The sequence below is a fragment of the Bos indicus genome, chromosome 3 (genome assembly GCF_029378745.1).
Source record: "Bos indicus isolate NIAB-ARS_2022 breed Sahiwal x Tharparkar chromosome 3, NIAB-ARS_B.indTharparkar_mat_pri_1.0, whole genome shotgun sequence".
Classification (NCBI taxonomy): Eukaryota; Metazoa; Chordata; class Mammalia; order Artiodactyla; family Bovidae; genus Bos; species Bos indicus.
This window is the reverse complement of record NC_091762.1, coordinates 51,729,802-51,749,760: the sequence shown is the minus strand read 5'-3', so window position 1 is coordinate 51,749,760 and position 19,959 is coordinate 51,729,802. Positions and strand designations below refer to the sequence as shown.

Below are 19,959 nucleotides of genomic sequence, written 5' to 3'. Positions count from 1 at the left end.
TTGTATATGTATATTGTGTATAAACTGTATATTTGCTGTACTTATGGTTTCAACTATATGCATAGAAAATGACCATCTTTTAAATTATGCAATTATGCATGTTTTTATTCTTTATATTTTTTAGTATTTAAGAAAATATATAATGAAAACTTTATATTTTAAAAAGAATCTCCTTGAAAAATAACTATAGTATCATGTAATATTTAAAGCTCATTCCATATATATTTTTTGTCTTTTCAGTTCTAATTTTCACATAAAATGCATTAGATTATCCAACAATTAAAATATATTTAAACAGTAACACTGCTTAAAAGCTCCCTTTTATCACACCATTCAGAAATTCTGGTTTCCTTTTAAAGGAAATTATTCTTCAAGTGATGAATTTCATATTTAATTTATAGCCTTCATTATCAATTTTGCCATCCTCATCCAATTAAAACTTTTATCGGGCCCTTTGCTAAATAGACCTTTAAATTTTTTATGACACAGATTGATTGCCTAATGCAGTGTTTCTCAGTCATGTATTTATTTATTATCTTTCTTTGAGGCACACAGGCTCCACTCTAGTTGTGGCACAGGCTCAGTAGTAGCAGCATATAGGCTTCTTTGCCCTGTGGCATATGGGATCCTAGTTCCCCGAACAGGGATCAAACCCACGTTCCTTGCTTTGGAAGGTAGACTGCTAATCATTGGACCACCAGGGAAGTCCCCTCAATCATTTTTTGTCATCACCTCCCTTCAGAGCCTTTTTAGACATTTTTTCATAGTTGCCCCCATCCCATAAAATTTTAATATATGTTTATGTGTATATTCATGGTTTATATCTAAAAAAATGTAAATTTTTTCACTCTCCCAAGAACTAATTTTCACCCCTTTGGTGGTGATACTGCCTTCCTTAAAAATGTATGGCCTAGAGAAACATTTTGGGAAAATGTTATTTTAACTCTTACAATGAGTCTCAAGCCCACGTGTTTTGTTTTTATAGCTGCCTGCCTCTCAAACATCACATGGTGATCACTCCAACATTACTGCTGTGGGGAGAGAAAGACGCATTTATGGAGGTTGAGATGGCTGAAGTCACAAAGATTTATGTTAAAAACTATTTCAGGCTGACTATTTTGTCAGAAACCAGTCATTGGCTCCAACAAGAACAACCTGACATCGTGAACAAATTGATATGGACATTTCTGAAAGAAGAAACACGAAGAAAAGATTGACTTTTTCTATGAGGAATCTATAATGGAATCTCCAAATAATTTTTAAAAATTGTTCATCAACTTCTTTAAGCTTCATTAGGAAAAAATTGTTTTAATGTGCTTGTATCCTGACAAATGATATTGAAAAAAATCTGAGAATGTGTGAACTTGTAACATAATGTTGATTTTCTTTTGTTGTATTTTGCACAGAAAGGCATTTGCCTTAAAATGTATACACTTGGACAAAAAGGAAGTTGGAGAAAGTGGCTCAATTTTGGTTTTTTTTGCATTCTTTACCTTGTTAATATATGGTGCCTTTTACAAATGTATATTAAAGATTAGCTGTGCCATATTAAAAGGCAAACGTGCAATGGTATAAATTTTCATTTTATTGTTCAAAAGTTCTTTTTACTATTTTTTAACCATTAAAAAATTCTGTTATCAAATATCTTGGATTTATAGTATATTTATTAGTTTGAAAGCAAATATGACAAGGTGAATGTGCATCTTAAAATAGGCCATAAATACTACTTACACTGGGAAGAGTAACAAGAGAGGATATGAAGATTCTTATATTTACATACATAGTTATTAAACATTATAGGGAAGCAAGTCCATCAAATTATTTGCCTTAATTCTCTAGCTAAATGGGTGAGAGATTAGGAAAAGGATGAAAATGTCCTTCTGCCCCATTTAAAGCAAGAAGAAATGAATACTATACTTCCTGTATGCACTAGAATCTCAGCTCCACAGGGCAGAGACTTTTGTTTCATTAACTGACACAATATCCAGCATCTAGAATAAGAGCCTGATTCTTTGTGTGAACTCAAATATTTGCTAAATGAATAAATAAATTATCTGATACACTGTTAGGCACTGTGGGGAAAATATGAAAAAAAAGTAACATCATAATATTGATCTTTCCCTTAAGAAGTATACACAGAATGCATGTGTGCATGCTAAGTTGCTTTAGTCATGTCTAACTCTTTGTGACCCTATGGACTGTGGCCCACCAGGCTCCTCTGTCCATGGGATTCTCCAGGCAAGAATACTGGAGTGGACTGCCATGCCCTCCTTCAGGGGATCTCCTTGACCCAGGGATCAAACCAGTGTCTCTTATGTTTCCTGCATTGGCAGGTGGGTTCTTTACCACTAACACCACCTGGGAATGCAGTTAAATTAAACAAGTGTTCAAAAGAGTAATGAACAGTACAAATAAGAGTGGGAAAGGATTTCCCTGGTCCAGTGGTTAGGACTTGACCCTTTCACTGCTGGGCCTAGGTTCAATCCCTGGTCGGGGAACTAAGATCCCACAAGGGTGTGGCCAAAAAAAAAAAAAAAAAAAGGGAAGAATTACAAAATAGAGGATGATGCCAACTTAAGAGATTACTACTCATTCTCTTGGGCTGCTCTCATTTGGAATGGGAGACAGCCAGTAACAATGCCAATTCATGGCTTTTTAGAGTCTACAACTGTGTTCCTAATGTTTCCCTCACTAAGCATAGTTCTGAGAAGTGAAAGAACTAAGTGGAATGTCTTTAAATATTCTTATTATCGTATCCTAGCAACATGTGTTTACCAGTGAAAGCCCAGTTTTCTATATACACTGTGGTATATGAGGTATTTCTACCTCCTAACATTGCAAGGTAGGGAGTATCACCACTTTAGAGATGTAAAAATGAGACTGATCACTGCCTACAGCATAAGAGTCAGAACCAGGATCTGACCTAGATTCGTTTGGTTGTAAAGTCCATAATCTTTCCACTTAGATCACTTTCTGTTTAAGTCTTTGGTATCCATACTGCTTTTCCTATTTTATGGGTAACCTGGTATATTCCAATAATTAGAAACATCTTTCAGAAACCTACAATTTGACTTTGAATTCTGAAGGAATTTAAATTAGCAAATAGCAAACAGGAATATTTGATATAGCAGATGCTACAGAGAGCCTGTTTCAACCAACTTTGATTATGCTTCCCTCTTGATCATTTTCAAAGGGCAGCAACTAAGGAACAAGACTTTATTGACTATGTGTTGTGACACAATAAAGTAATCCTGACTTATTTTAACGAAAGCCTGTTTCTGACAAATGTGATTTTAAGGTTTCTTGTTGTTGTTACTTATGTCACTTTGGAACGCTGACCGGTTCATCTGGACTAATATTAAGAATATGGGTCAAAACGTGCCATGACTGATCCTGGCCTATGATAATGGTGTTTTCTAATTTTCATTGTATGTTTCCATAGAAGAGTGCTTGCAACAGATATAAAGCCTCAAGGGTGCCATCAGTTAAACATAGTATAAAGAGACAGTCCAAAAAAAAAAAGAGAGAGAGAGAGAGAGAAACAGTCCTGTCTCTGCAGAAATCAATTTGTAGGAAGAGTAAATAAATTTGACTTACCAATTGCCAAAGCATCTCACAGTAAGCAAACGTGACTGGTAAAGGCATTTAAATTAAAAAAGTTGTGATTAACAAATATTCATCTATTTGATAGATCCTTAGTAGGTATATAATAGACAACAGAAGTTGTTATGTGAAAATAATTTACTAAGCATATATGTCAAAAGGAGGCCATTTACAAAAAAGCAGAAAAGATTGTACTGTTGACATGGTTCTAATTCTCCTGTTACATCATTTACCATTTTTGATTCTTCTGATTTTAAAGGTAATACATCATTTCCTATTAACTCACAATTGCCTCAAAGCGTTCCACTTATGTGCAAACAAAGAGCACTTAAATATAGGGAAGGGGTGCACTCCGGGGGCTGCCCCCAGATCCAAGCTACAGGCACCCTGAGACCGGAAAAGTCGGCCTCATGGCACAGCCCACTTCGGACTTCGAGCCTGGGAAGTTGGACTCGGAGCCTGCGATGTTGAGCTCCAGGTCTCCGCCCTCGGACCCCGAGTCTGCGGTGTTGAGCTCCAGGTCTCCGCCGTTGGACTCTGAGCCTGCGATGTTGAGCTCCACGTCTCCGCCGTTGGACTCTGAGCCTGCGGTGGTGGACCCCAAGGCTGCGTTGGAATCCGCTTTCAGCCGAGAGATGAACAAGTCCCTGTTCCCGCCGGCAGTGGAAAACCCCTTCGTGCAGCACACGCATATCAGCGCGTGGCGCTGGGCCTACATCGTCCTCATGGGGACCGTGTTGGTGCCCGTGCGGGTGTCCTGCATTGCCTTCCTCTTCATCTTCCTCTGGCCCGTGGCTGCGCTTTCCACCATAGGCCGTCGTGCTCAACCAACCAAGCCGGCCAAGAACTGGAGAAGACTGGCGCAACCAACTTTAAAGTTCTTGTTTCAGGTGACTTTTTTTTTAGCAGGGTTCCTGGTTAAAGTGAAAGGGAAAAAAGCCACCCGAGATGAAGCCCGCATCTTCGTGGCAGCCCCGCACTCCAGTTTCTTTGATGCGATCGCCTGTGTCGTGGCAGGGTTACCCTCAGTGGTCTCTGCGAGTCAGAACGTGAATATCCCGGTGGCTGGGAAATTCCTATTGTCGACGCAGCCGGTGCTTGTGATCCGAGATGACCCCAATTCCAGGAAGACCACCCGGGAGGAAATCCTGAAGCGAGTGACATCTAACAGACAGTGGCCACAGATCCTGATTTTCCCAGAAGGAGTGTGCACCAACCGCAGCTGTCTGGTCACTTTTAAACTAGGGGCCTTCTCTCCAGGGGTGCCTGTGCAGCCCGTGCTGCTCAGGTACCCAAACCCCCTGGACACGGTGACCTGGACCTGGCAGGGGTTTACGGGCTTCCAGGCCTGTATGTTGACCCTGAGTCAACCATTCACCAGGGTAGAAGTTGAGTTTATGCCTGTTTATATTCCAAACGTCCAAGAGAAAAAAGACCCTGTCCTTTTTGCCAATACAGTGAGGATCATCATGGCCAATGCTCTTGGGGTGCCCGTGACAGACCACACTTACGAAGACTGCAGACTGATGATTTCTGCAGGTAACCTTCAACTACCTATGGAAGCTGGTTTGGTGGAATTTACAAAAATTAGCCAGAATTTAAAGTTAGATTGGGATAATATTCATCAGTGCTTGGATAAATATGCTGACATTGCAGTTGCCTCCAAAGGAGGGAAGATAGGAATTGAGGAATTTGCAAATTATTTGAAACTCCCAATTTCAAAGCCCTTGCAACAACTTTTTGCCCTCTTTGACAGGAACAACGATGGCACCATAGACTTCAGAGAGTATGTGATAGGTCTGACCGTCCTATGCAATCCTGTCAACACTGAAAAGATTCTGCAAATGTCATTTAAGCTTTTTGATCTTGATAAAGATGGTTTCATAACTGAACAGGAATTAGCTGCTATACTTCGGGCAGCTTTTGGAGTACCAGATCTTGATGTTTCCACACTCTTTCGGGAGATAGCTGGACCAAACTCAGACCGCATTTCATACAGGACCTTTAAGAAATTTGCCCTGAAGCACCCAGCATATGCCAAGTTATTTAGTTCATACTTAGACCTCCAGGCAGCCTATGTCTATTCATTACCACAACCAGTACAGGCTTGATGATTGCATTCAGATGTTAAAGTCAGCCCTGAAAATGGTGAAAGTAACATCCAAGTTAAAACTATAATTGAAATAAAAATTATCCTTTGAGGAAAAATACAATGGTTTTTATTCTAAGTGGCCTGTACACTTAATTATGATATTTAAAGTTTACTTAAGGAATATATATTTCAATTTGATTTTATAGTACGTAATTTTCTTCTTAAGATAGTAAGTTTGTTTCAGTGTGGTCTAAAGGTAGAAAAATAAAAAATCTCCTTATAACTTTGTTCACTCAGCATGGTGCCTTTATTAATCTACTTCAAGTAAGTAAAATAAGTAAATAAGTAAAAATGAAGTGTCTTCTTTTGCTAAAGTAAAGCCAGAGGAACATTATAGCCCACCACCTCTCCCTCATTGTTGCAGAGAAAATATCTCATTAAGAGCTCTATTAGCAATAAATACATTCTTGCCATCATTATTCTCTCCAAAAAAGATTGGATCTGCTGCATAAAGCCTTCTTTGCTCTTTCTCAGAGTGGCCCAATGCCATATTTTATAAGACAAAATAAAAATAAACATCAGGAAGATACAGTACTGGTAGTACCATTGAAACAGTTATAAATGGCATAGCTGCCTGAACTTTTTATTTATTTATTTTTAAGCTATGAAAGTGATTATTGAGAATGTGAAAAGATATCACAAAAGACTGCAATATCTGGAAAGCTAACTAATAGACATCAGATCAGATCAGATCAGTCGCTCAGTCGTGTCCGATTCTTTGTGACCCCATGAATCCCAGCATGCCAGGCCTCCCTGTCCATCACCAACTCCCGGAGTTCACTCAGACTCATGTCCATTGAGTCGGTGATGCCATCCAGATATCTCATCCTCTGTCATCCCCTTCTCCTCCTGCCCCCAATCCCTCCCAGCATCTCAGTCTTTTCCAATGAGTCAACTCTTCGCATGAGGTGGCCAAAGTACTGGAGTTTCAGCTTTAGCATCGTTCCTTCCAAAGAAATCCCAGGGCTGATCTCCTTCAGAATGGACTGGTTGGATCTCCTTGCAGTCCAAGGGACTCTCAAGAGTCTTCTCCAACACCATAGTTCAAAAACATCAATTCTTCGGTGCTCAGCCTTCTTCACAGTCCAACTCTCACATCCATACATGACCACAGGAAAAACCATAGCCTTGACTAGACGAACCTTTGTTGGCAAAGTAATGTCTCTGCTTTTTAATATGCTATCTAGGTTGGTCATAACTTTCCTTCCAAGGAGTAAGCATCTTTTAATTTCATGGCTTCAGTCACTATCTGTAGTGATTTTGGAGCCCAAAAAAAATAAAGTCTGACACTGTTTCCACTGTTTCCCCATCTATTTCCCATGAAGTGGTGGGACCGGATGCCATGATCTTTGTTTTCTGAATGTTGAGCTTTTAGCCAACTTTTTCACTCTCCACTTTCACTGTCATCAAGAGGCTTTTTAGTTCCTCTTCACTTTCTGCCACAAGGATGATGTCATCTGCATATCTGAGGTTATTGATATTTCTCCCAGCAGTCTTGATTCCAGTTTGTGTTTCTTCCAGTCCAGCGTTTCTCATGATGTACTCTGCATAGAAGTTAAATAAGCAGGGTGACAATATACAGCCTTGACGTACTCCTTTTCCTATTTGGAACCAGTCTGTTGTTCCATGTCCAGTTCTAACTGTTGCTTCCTGACCTGCATACAAATTTCTCAAGAGGCAGATCAGGTGGTCTGGTATTCCCATCTCTTTCAGAATTTTCCACAGTTTATTGTGATCCACACAGTCAAAGGCTTTGGCATAGTCAATAAAGCAGAAGTAGATGTTTTTCTGGAACTCTCTTGCTTTTTCTATGATCCAGCGGACGTTGGCAATTTGATCTCTGGTTCCTCTGCCTTTTCTAAAACCAGCTTGAACACCAGGAAGTTCACGGTTCACATATTGCTGAAGCCTGGCTTGGAGAATTTTCAGCATTACTTTACTAGCGTGTGAGATGAGTGCAATTGTGTGGTAGTTTGAGCATTCTTTGGCATTGCCTTTCTTTGAGATTGGAATGAAAACTGACCTTCTCCAGTCCTGTGGCCACTGCTGAGTTTTCCACATTTGCTGGCATATTGAGTGCAGCACTTTCACAGCATCATCTTTCAGGATTTGAAATAGTTCAACTGGAATTCCATTATCTCCACTAGCTTTGTTCGTAGTGATGCTTTCTAAGGCCCACTTGACTTCACATTCCAGGATGTCTGGCTCTAGGTCAGTGATCACACCATTGTGATTATCTGGGTCTTGAAGATCTTTTTTGTACAGTTCTTCTGTGTATTCTTGCCATCTCTTCTTAATATCTTCTGCTTCTGTTAGGTCCATACCATTTCTGTCCTTTATTGAGCTCATCTTTGCATGAAATGTTCCTTTGGTATCTCTGATTTTCTTGAAGAGATCCCCAGTCTTTCCCATTCTGTTGTTTTCCTCTATTTCTTTTGTTATAAATACAGAAATTCTGATAAATTCTGTTATGTATGATTCTCAGCAAAAGCAGAAAAGTTTATAGTTGCATGTTCTGCATTACTGAGAATATTCCTTCCATTCTGACTAGGCACTCATGAAAACTGAGGCTTCTGCTTACCTTTTTTGTACTTTCTTCATTATCCACATACTCCCAGCATCCTTTGCTATAAATCTTCACAGAGTGATGTGATCTTGAGCCCTAACCCTTCATGTCACTTTGTAGGACAAATCAGTGTTCTTAGAAGCCATTCCTACACCAGGACAGGGAACTACAACTTATCCAGATGTAGAAGTGATTTTGAACCAATAAATATGCCTTGCTAACTCAAACTACTGTATCCACAACTCAGATTGTGGCTGAATCCCCAAAATGCCTACAGCCACTCAATGCCACCAGATATGAAAGGACATTTGACTAAAGAGAAAGAGTCTTGATCACTTGTAGTCAAAATCTCTTACTTTTGCAAACCTTACAAAAACATACCCAAGTAGACACATTCCTAGGGCTTTGCACCTACTAGAGCTTTGCAAGGGCTTGTGCAAGTGGGGTCCCTAAAGCTTAAATGTTATTAGTTAGCTTCCCAGTATTTCAGAAGAGTAGAAAGAAGAGATAAGAATGGGAGAAAGGTAAGCAGATGGAGAAAGCTTAAGGAAAGGGAAAGAAAAAAATCAGATTTTGAAATAATTTCCATGCAGTTCAGATTTGAGAAAAGAAGATGGATAAGTGGCATTTCATAATCCACACTATTTTAGTCCATTCGGGCTGCTATAACAAAAATACCATAGGCTGGGTGCCTTAAACAACCAAAATGTATTTCTCACAACTCTGGAGGCTGCAAGGTTTAAGATCAGTGCACTGGCAGATTCATTGTCTGGTGACAGCCTGCTTCTTGGTTCATAGATGTCTTCTCACTGTGTACTTACCTGGCCAAAGGGGCAGAGGGAGCTCTCTGAGGTCTCTCTTATTTATTTTTTCTAATTTTTATTTTTGGTTGTGCAGGATAGCTTGTAGAATCTTATTTCCTCTAGAAGTGCTTGAACCAGTGCCCTAGACAGCGAAAGCACATAGTCCTAATCACTGCACCTCTGTGGCATCCCCTGGGCACTAATCACCCTTAGGCAGCCTCTTCCCTTGAGACATAATCATCTCCCCCTGGGGATGATCTCCCCTATCCCCAAATACCATCACATTGGGGATTAAGTTTCCACATATGAATTTTGGGAGGACACAAATATTCATTCTCTAGCAATCACCTAGCTTGATAGTCCCATGAAAATAGTGCATACATATGTAATTAAAATGCAGTAATTTTATTTTAATTTTTATTTATTTGGCTGTACCGAGTGTTAGTTGTGGCATGCAGGATCTTTAACCGTAGCACGTGAACTCTTAAGATGTGGCCTGTGGCATCTAGTTTCCCGACCAGGGATGAAATCTAAGTCGCTTGCAACAGGAGCCAGGAGTCTGCTTAACTACCAGGGAAGTCTCTACAATGATCTTTTTAAATGTACTGGAAATTACTCATTTAAATAAGAGATTTCACTTAAAAAAAGTTACCAAGGTGTATTTTTATTCAAACAATGGTACTATAACTCAAATATTCAGTAAACTTTGAAATTATTTCTAATTAGATAGTGAGCTTTACAAAATATGGGCTTTCCTGATGGCTCAGAGGTAAAGAATCCACCTGCCAATACAGAAGACATAAGAAATGAGGGTTCAATCCCTGGGTCAGGAAGATTCCCTGGAGAAGGAAATGGCAACCCACTCCAGTATTCTTGCCTGGGAAATCCCATGGACAGAGGAGCCTGTTGGGCTGCAGTCCATGGGATGGCAAAAGAGTCGAATACGACTTAGTGACTAACAACATACAAAATATCAGAGTCATTATTTCATTATACTGTACAAAATGTCAAACACAGCTTTATCTAAACTCTCTAACATTTTTTTATTAAAGTATATTTGATATACAATATTATAAATAACAGGTATATATATATAGTGATTCACAATTTTTAAAGGTTATACTCCATGTATAGTTTTTATAAAATATTGGCTATATTCCCTGTGTTGTACAATATATTTTTGTAGCTTATTTTATACATAATAGTATACTCTTAATCCCCTACTCCTATTTGCAACCCCTGTCTCTCTCCCCTATGATAACCACTAGTTTGTTTTCTATCTCTGTAAAAGGTAACACTTAAAATAATCTTTTTATTGTAAAATGCATACAGATTAAAAACTATATCAAACAAATCTGTAGCTAATAATAATTACATGAGTATATTATATATTATAAATATAATCTATTTTAAGATAAACACTGTTGCAGCTAACTCAGATCTGATATTAAAATTTTTCCAGCCTACAAGTTCCTCTATGCCCCCAGTCATAATTACAATCTCTTCCTTCTTCCCCAAATTAGATTATTTTCTTGATTTTTATAGTTTTGCTTCCTGTATCTCTTTACATTTTTATTACCTAAATATGCATACTTTGATACTGTGATGGTAAATTATATATGTTGTGAAATAATAGAAAATATGTATTGGCCTTTGCCCCAGTCCCTAACACAAAGTTTCTAAAAACTCTTATATTTTCCTAAGTGATAAGAGGATTAGGTTTCCCAGGTGGCAGCTAGTGGTAAAGAACCCATCTGCCAATGCAGGAGACATAATAGATGAGGGTTCAGTCCCTGGGTTGGGAAGACTGCCTGGAGGAGGGCATGGAAATCCACTCCAGCATTCTTGCCTGGAGAATCCCACGGACAGAGAAGCCTGATAGGCTAGAGCCCATAGGGTCGCGAAGAGTAGGACACAACTGAAGCAATTTAGCACACGTGCAAGAGCATTAGGAGCATCCTTAGTTTTAATATTTGGTCTTCGATTCCCATTCTTGACATAGGGTTTTTAAATCCCTTGGGATTTTGTGAGTCATAAGAGACTCTTTTGTTCTTTTGAGGTGACTCTTGGGCTTCTGGATGGGGGCTAGTCACCAGAAAGACCAACCCATGATTAGAAGCTTGAAATCTTCACCCCTTCATTCTCTAGAGGGGCTGGAAAGAGAGTTAATGATCAGTCATCTTATGTGATGAAGCCTCCATAAAAAACTTCAAAGCATAGATTTTGGAGAGCTTCTGGGTTGGTGAATACATGGAGGTGCTACCAGAGATGCACAGTCAGAGAGGACATGGAAGCTCTGTGCCCTTCCTATATACCTTGCCTCTTTCCACTGGATGCTTACTTGTATTTTTTATCACATCCTTTTATAATAAACAGGCAAACAGTAAGAAAACTATTCCCCTGGGTTCTGTGAGCTGCTCTAGCAGATTAATTGACCCCAAGAAGAGGATTATGGGAACCTTCTATTTCTAGGTGATTGGTCCGAATCACAGCAACAACCTGGACTTGCAATTGGCATCTGAAGGAGGGAGCAGTCTTGTGGGACTGAACCTTTAACCTGTTGGATCTGATGCTACCTCCACATAGTGTCAGAGTTGAGTTAAATTGTCTGGCATCCAGCTGGTATCACAGAATTGGTTGGTGTGTGTAAAACGCTCCACACATTTGGTGTCAGCAATGTTGCGAATGTGGTGGTAGTGTGAGAGTAAAGGAGAGACACACAAGAAGAGAAGAGTGAATATCTTCTAAACATATGTCTGCTTGGTTAGGCCATGGTACCCATATATCAGTATTTGGTCAGTCATTATTCTAGATGTAAAGGTATTTTTTTAGATGAGATTAACATTTAAGTGAGTAGATTTTGAGTAAAGCATATGACTTTCTATAATATGAGTAGGTCTTTCAGAAAGGATAATTTACATAAGATAATTAAACATTTATTCTGCCTTGGCAGTATGAAATGTATATCTGAATATCCAGTATTTCTAATAGATGAGGGAGAATTCTTCTTTACAAGATTTCCAGCAAATTTCTATCAAATAAATGTAGAAAGAGTGATAGAATTATAAAATGATTTTACTCCACAGTTAACTGATTAGAGTGAGTCTTCAACAGATAAAACTATCAGGTGAAAATTAATGATATATTTTAGCAACATTAAACTGGGGATAACTAAAAATTATGTGCCTTCTGATTTGATTCAAAATGAATTACTTCTTGTAGAAGGCAGAATAATGCCTGCTCCCTCTGCCCCGAAAGATGTCCATGTTCCTAATTCTAGCATCTGTGAATGTGTTAGGTTACATGGCAAAGGGGAATTAAGGTTGCAGATGGAATTAAGGTTGCTAGTTAGGTGGCCTTAAAACAAGGAGATTCTCCTGGATTATCTACTTGGTCCCCAGTAATCACAGCAGTCCTCAAAAGAGGGAGCAGGAAGGAGAAGAAGACTTCAGGATGATGCAATGTAAGGACTCAGCGGGTTAGCTTTGATGATGGAGAAGCAAAGCCAAGCACTGAGGAACATAGGCAGCCTTGAGAAGCTGGAAAAGGCAAGGAAACTCTGCCCTAGGGCCCTCAGTAAAGGATGCAGCCTGGCCCAAGCTGGATTTTAGCCCAGTGAGATCCAAGTGGGACTTCCAACTTATAGTAAAAAATATGTATTGTTTTTAAGCCACAAAGTCCATGGTGATTTGTTAAAGCAGCAATAGAAAACTAATATATCACTTATAAAATTGTTTTTGCTAAAAAGTTGAACTTGAATATAATGAACCAGAGATCAAATTATCAACATTCGCTGGATCATGGACAAAGTGAAAGAGTTCCAGAAAAGTATCTACCTCTGCTTCATTGACTACCTAAAGCCTTTGGCTGTGTGGATCACAACAAACTGTGGAAAATTCTTAAAGACATGGGAATACCAGGCCACCTTACCTGCCTCCTGAGAAACCTATATGCAGGTCATAAGCAACAGTTAGAAGTAGACATGGAACAACTGATTGGTTAAAAATTGGGAAAGGAGTACATCAAGGCAGTATACTATCACCCTGCTTATTTAACTTATATGCAGAGTGCACTCTCCTGCGTACTCAGTCGGTCAGTCATATCTGACTCTTTGTGATGCTGTGGACTGTAGCCTGCCAGGCTCCTCTGTCCATGGGATTCTCCAGGCAAGAATACTGGAGTGGGTTGTGATGACCTCTTCAGGGGGATCTTCCCAACTCAGAGATCAAACCTGATTCTCTTATGTCTCCTGCATTGGCAGGGGGGTTCTTTACTGCTAGCGCCACCGGGAAGCCTGTATATGCAGAGTACATCATGTGAAATGCCAGGTTGGATGAGTCAACCATAAGCTGAAATCAAGATTGCTGGGAGAAATATCAACAACCTCATATGCAGATGATATACCACTCTAAATGCAGAAAGTGAAGAGGAACTAAAGAAACTCTTGATGAGAGTGAAAGAGGAGAGTGAAAAGGCTGGCTTGAAACTCAACATTAAAAAACTAAGATCATGGCATCTGGTCCCATCACATTATGTCAAATAGAAGAGGGAAAAGTGGAAGCAGTGACAGATTTTATTTTCTTGGCTCTAAAATCATTGCGGATGAGGATGGCAACCATGAAATTCAAAGATGCTTGCTCCTTGAAAAGAAAGATATAAAAACCTAGACAGCATATTAAAAAGCAAAGGCATTACTTGGCTGACAAAGGTTCGAATAGTCAAAGCTATGGTTTTTCCTGTAGTCAGGTATGAATGTGAGAGTTGAACCATAAAGACGGCTGAGCGCCAAAGAATTGATGCTTTCAAATCATAGTGCTGGAGAAGACTCTTGAGAGTAGAGTCCCTTGGACTGCAAGGAGATGAAACCAGTCCATCCTAAAGGAAATCAGTCCTGAATATTCATTGGAAGAACTGATGCTAAAGCTGAAGCTCCAATACTTTGACCACCTAATGGGAAAAACTGACTTATTGGTAAAGTCCCTGATTCTGGGAAACACTGAAGGCAAAAGGAAAAGGGGCAGCAGAAGATGAGATGGTTAAATAATATCATGGACTCAATGGACACGAATCTGAGAAAACTGGGAGACAGTGGAGAACAGAGGAGCCTGGCATGCTACAGTCCATGGGGTTGGAAAGAAGAGACACAACTTAGCAACTGAACAACAACAACAAAAAATAAGCCTCTTATTCATTTTTTACAATTTCCATTTACAGGAAATATATGGGATAAATGAGCATACCAAATGATGCTTGCAGAAAGCAGTCAAATGTAAAATGTGGCATACTCTACAGCTCAAATTGCTTAGGCTTCTGCCACAATGTCAATGTCATGAGGGAAAATACAGGAGAGGGAACTCTTTTAAATTAGAAGAAACTCAGGAGACAAAAGAACCAAATAAAACCCTGTATCTTGTTTGAAAACTGATCCAAACAAATCAACTGTAAAATATAGTTTGTACAATAGTTGGGAAAATTTTACAATGGGCTATATTGTAAATGGAATTATTGTCAATTAATAAGGAATACCATTAGTGGTTTGGTAATATAAGGCAATGGCAACCCACTCCAGTACTCTTGCTTGGAAAATCCCATGGACAGAGGAGCCTGATAGGCTGCAGTCCATGGGGTCTCTAAGAGTCAGATACAACTGAGCGACTTCACTTTCAATTTTCACTTTCATGCATTGGAGAAGGAAATGGCAACCCACTCCAGTGTTCTTGCCTGGAGAATCCCAGGGATGGGGGATCCTGGTGGGGTGCCGTCTATGGGGTTGCATAGGATCAGACACGACTGAAGCAACTTAGCAGCAGCAGTTATACAAGAAAATGTACAGATTTTTTTAAGAGATGCAAACTGAAGTATATAGGAGTAAAATGAAATGATGTTGGGTTTTTACTTGGAAAATTTTTAGAAGAAAGGGAAGAAAGACGGAGAAAGAATGGAAAGAAGAAAGGGACTGAAGGAGAAGGGAGAAGGAGGGAGGAAGGAAAAAAGGAAGGAAGCAATAAAAGATGAAAAAGGAAAGAAAAATTGGTACAGCATATATACCCAAATCTTCATAATTGCTGATTTCTATTTATTTGTTAATAATAGCCACAGCCTTGTCTAACTCAATGAAACTATGAGCCATGCCGTGCAATCCAAGTCTCTGCCCCAACCAGTAATGCTGAAAAAGCTGAAGTTGAACAGTTCTATGAAGACCTACAAGATCTTCTAGAACTAACACCTAAAAAAGATGTCTTTTTCATTATATGGGACTGGAATGCAAAAGTAGGATGTCAAGAGATACCTGGTGTAACAGGTAAATTTGGCCTTGAGTTACAAAATGAAGCAGGTCAAAGGCTAACAGAGTTTTGCCAAGAGAACGCACCGGTCATTCCAACAACACAAGAAAAGGCTCTACATATGGACATCACCAGATTGTCAATACCAAAATCAGATTGATTATATTCTTTGCAGCCAAAGATGGAGAAGCTCTACACAGTCAGCAAAAACAAGACTGGGAGCTGACTGTGGCTCAGATCATGAAGTCCTTATTGCAAAATTCAGACTTAAATTGAAGACAGTAGGGAAAACCACTAGACCATTCAGGTATGAAGTGAAGTGAAGTTGCTCAGTCGTGTCCGACTCTTTGCAACCCCATGGACTGTAGCCTACCAGGCTCCTCCTCCCATGGGATTTTCCAGGCAATAGTACTGGAGTGGGGTGCCATTTCCTTCTCCAGGAGATCTTCCCGACCCAGGGATCAAACTTGGGTCTCCCACATTGTAGACAGATGCTTTACCATCTGAGCCACCAGGGATGCCCTAAATCAAATCCCTTAGGATTATACAGTGGAAGTGACAGATTCCAGGGATTAGATCTGATAGAGTACCTGAAGAGCTATGGATGGAGATTCGTGACACTGTACAGGAGGCAGTGATCAAGACCATCCCCAAGAAAAAGAAATGGCAAAAGGCAAGATGGGTGTCTGAGGAGGCCTTATAAATAGCTGTGAAAAGAAGAGATGCCAAAGACAAAGGAGAAAAGAAAAGATACACCCATTTGAATGCAGAGTTCCAAAGAATAGCAAGGAGAGACAAGAAAGCCTTCCTCAGTGATAAATGCAAAGAAATAGAGGAAAACAATAGAATGGGAAAGACTAGAGATCTCTTCAAGAAAATCAGAGATAACAAGGGAAAATTTCGTGCAAAGATGGGCACAATAAAGGACAGAAATGGTATGGACCTAAGAGAAGCAGAAGATATTAAGGAGAGGTAGCAAGAATACATAGAAGAACTATACAAAAACCTTTATGACTCAGATAACCACAATGATGTGATCACTCACCTAGAGCCAGACATCCTGCAATGTGAAGTCAAGTGAGCCTTAGGAAGCATCACTACAAACAAAGCTAGTGGAAGTGATGGAATTCCAGTTGAGCTATTTCAAATCCTAAAAGATGATGTTGTGAAAGCGCTGCACTCATTATGCCAGCAAATTTGGAAAACTCAGCAGTGGCCACAGGACTGGAAAAGGTCAGTTTTCATTCCAACCCCAAAGAAGGGCAATGCCAAAGAATGTTCAAACTACCACACAGTTGCACTCATCTCACACGCTAGCAAAGTAATGCTCAAAATTCTCCAAGCCAGGCTTCAACAGTCCATGAACTGTGAACTTCCAGATATTCAAGCTAGATTTAGAAAAGGCAGAGGAACGAGAGATCAAACTGCCAACATCCATTGGATCATCAAAAAAGCAAGAGAGTTCCAGAAAAACATCTACTTCTGCTTTACTGACTATGCCAAAGCCTTTGACTGTGTGGATCACAACAAACTGTGGAAAATTCTTCAAGAGATGGGAATACCAGATCACCTGACCTGCCTCCTGAGAAATCTGTATGCAGGACAGGAAGCAACAGTTAGAACTGAACATGGAACAACAGACTGGTTCCAAATAGGAAAAGGAGTACATCAAGGCTGTATACTGTCACCCTGCTTATTTAACTTATATGCAGAGTACATCATGCGAAATGCTGGGCTGGATGAAGCACAAGCTGGAATCAAGATTGCCGGGAGAAATATCAATAACCTCAGATATGCAGATGATACCACCCTTAGGGCCGAAAGTGAAGAACTAAAGAGCCTCTCTAAAGAGTCTCTTGATGAAAGTGAAACAGGAAAGTGAAAAGTTGGCTTAAAACTCAACATTCAGAAAACTAAGATCATGGCATCCATGATGGGCGGTCGATCCCAAGTGATCTGATGGACGATCTGAAGTGATTGTCCCATCACTTCTTGGTAAATAGATGGGGAAATAATGGAAACAGTGAGAGACTTTTTTTGAGGGGATCCCCAAAATCACTGCAGATGGTGACTGCAGCCATGAAATTAAAAGACGCTTGCTCCTTGGAAGAAAAGCTATGAGCAAGCTAGACAGTGTATTAAAAAGCAGAGACATTACTTTGCCAACAAAGGTCAGTGTAGTAAAGGTTATGGTTTTTCCAGTAGTCATGTATGGATGTGAGAGTTGGACTAAAGAAAGCTGAGCACCAAAGAATTGATGCTTTTGAACTGTGGTGTTAGAGAAGACTCTTGAGAGTCCCTTGGACAGCAAGGAAATCCAACCAGTCCATCCTAAAGGAAATCAGTCCTGAATATTCATTGGAAGGACTGACGTTGAAGGTGAATACTTTGGCCACCTGATGGGAAGAACTGACTCACTGGAAAAGACCGTGATGCTGGAAAAGATTTAAGGCAGGAGGAAACGGGACAAAAGAGGATGAGATGGTTGGATGGCATCACCAACTCAATGGACATGAATTTAAGTAAGCTCTGGGAGTTGGTGATGGACCAGGAACCCTGTCGTGCTGCAGTCGATGGGGCCGCAAGTAGTTGGACGTGACTGAGCAACTGAACTGAACTGAACTGAACTGATTTGTTTGTTTGAAATACTTCATATGAAAACATTTTTAAAGAAAGAAAAAACACTTTCAAGAGAATCGCTTTTCATGAAATCATAGTGCTTGGAGTGCTTTTTTGCCTTCCAAGGCAATTTTACCACATGAGGATCACAATTAAGGCCAACCCTAAATAAAATTATGAGTTTAGTACTGTTTACACTCATAGCTCCTGTTACAGTAGGACTTTCTAGTGTTCCTGATCATAAAGCCTCTGAGGGAAAAATTTTGATAATTTCACTCCTATTAAGATATGAATGACTACATATGTAAATATATTAAAATAAGAATAATATTTTAAATAAAAAATTTCAGATTGTGGAATACATAGCACCATTAACACTATTTTTGTTTTGTTTTGAAAGAGGGTACTTTTTCTTGAATTACTTCACAAACTTGACTAAGCTGCCTAAGGCAGTTTAAGAGAATTAAATTTACATGGACCAGAAACCATGTGTTTATCCATTCCCAACCAGAGAGTAGACTAATTTTAGCTTCATCAGCATATAAAGGGGCATGGTAGAGATGTTAGGGGACTTTGAACAGAAAGGATCTGATGCTGAACTGCCTGGTTTTAATACCTGTACCACCCATACTGGCTGTGTGACCTGGGCTAAGTTACTTAGCATCTCATGCCTCAACTTCCTCATTCCATCTGTAATGGGGCTCATAGCAGTACCAACATAAACAATGGTTGTAAAAATTAGTTGAGTTAATACATAGAAAGCAGGTAGAGCAGTCTTCTCACCTAAAAAGCACTCAATAAACATCAACCTATTATCTCTGACACTCCTTTCTACAGGAATAATTAAGAATCAATTAGCCACTATGTTTTTCAGAAATAAGGTGTCTGAATAATTTAGGTCATTATTCTGAGAAATGGCTACTTCTTGGCTAATATTACGGTACAAGATCCATGTATTTTCCAAGCAATTAGTACCAACTTGTTATTACTTGTTACCTTGTGCAGTTTCTGAATGAAGCACAAAGATTGAAGCTTCTTCCTTAGGAAGAAGTAATCAAATAAAAAAATACCAAAAGACTTTTAAAGTGATTTCGATTTAGCTCTCTTCTTCACTCCAAAATATTCAAAACTCTGTAGCTCATCAATCCACCCACTTCCCCGCGAAATTCAAGGCTCTGCTCCTACAATCTTACTTCCTTTTCCCACCTCATACAATTTTACAGGTTTATACGCAAACCTCTGCAATATTACTGACCATTGCTCAGCTAAAGTTCAAGGGCAGTTATATGAGCCACTCCCTGGATTAGAAGGGAAAGGAGTCTTCTAGAAGCTGTATACACCCTTTGCAGGGAGCTCAGGAGTGTTGTAACTCCTGTTGATTTTACGAAGTTCCTTCCTCAACACACTTGTGACCCCGTGGACGGTAGCCCGCCAGGCTCCTCTGTTCATGGAATTCTCCAGGCAAGAATATTGGAGTGGGTTGCCATTTCCTTTTCCAAGGGATCTTCCCAACCCAGGGATCGAACCCTAGGTCTCCTACATTGCAGGCAGACTCTTTACCGACTAAGCCACCAGGGAAGGCTTCCTCAACACTCACACCCCCAATTTTTCTTGCCCAAAGCGGGTAAATGACGGAGTGTGACTCGCCGCAGGAAACGGCCAGTGAACTTGTCTTTCCTGGGGGAAAAAAGCGCTGACACATCCAGGAAGATAAAGTGCTGAGAGACTGCACTGGCTGATTTTAACGCTGCTCTCAATAAAGCATTCATTTACCCGACTGGTTAGCACCAACCAGAAAGCAGAGGGACAGGGATAAACAGCAGAACCGGCGAGTCCCGAAGCACAGTTCCCTCCCTGGGCAATAGGGGTCGGACTGCCTGCTGGCGGAGGTAAACAGAGCTACCGCGCCTGCGCACACCCTCCCAGGTCACG

General features: G+C 39.9%; 2 protein-coding genes across 2 annotated transcripts in view; both read left to right on the top strand.

The window, feature by feature from the left end:
• Positions 1-1,636, top strand: part of EPHX4 (epoxide hydrolase 4) — a 36,975-nt gene extending 35,339 nt beyond the window's left edge. The window contains exon 7 of the mRNA XM_019957067.2: positions 986-1,636. Within this exon, the coding sequence (XP_019812626.2) occupies positions 986-1,217 (232 nt within the window). The 3' untranslated portion in view covers positions 1,218-1,636. The remainder of the gene's footprint in view (positions 1-985) is intronic.
• Positions 1,637-3,909: 2,273 nt separating this feature from the next.
• On the top strand, positions 3,910-5,829 carry LOC109556810 (lysophosphatidylcholine acyltransferase 2B-like). The gene has a single exon (XM_019958220.2). The coding sequence runs from the start codon at positions 4,014-4,016 to the stop codon at positions 5,712-5,714; it is 1,701 nt and encodes a 566-aa protein (XP_019813779.2). The 5' UTR covers positions 3,910-4,013; the 3' UTR covers positions 5,715-5,829.
• Positions 5,830-19,959: the final 14,130 nt, after the last annotated feature.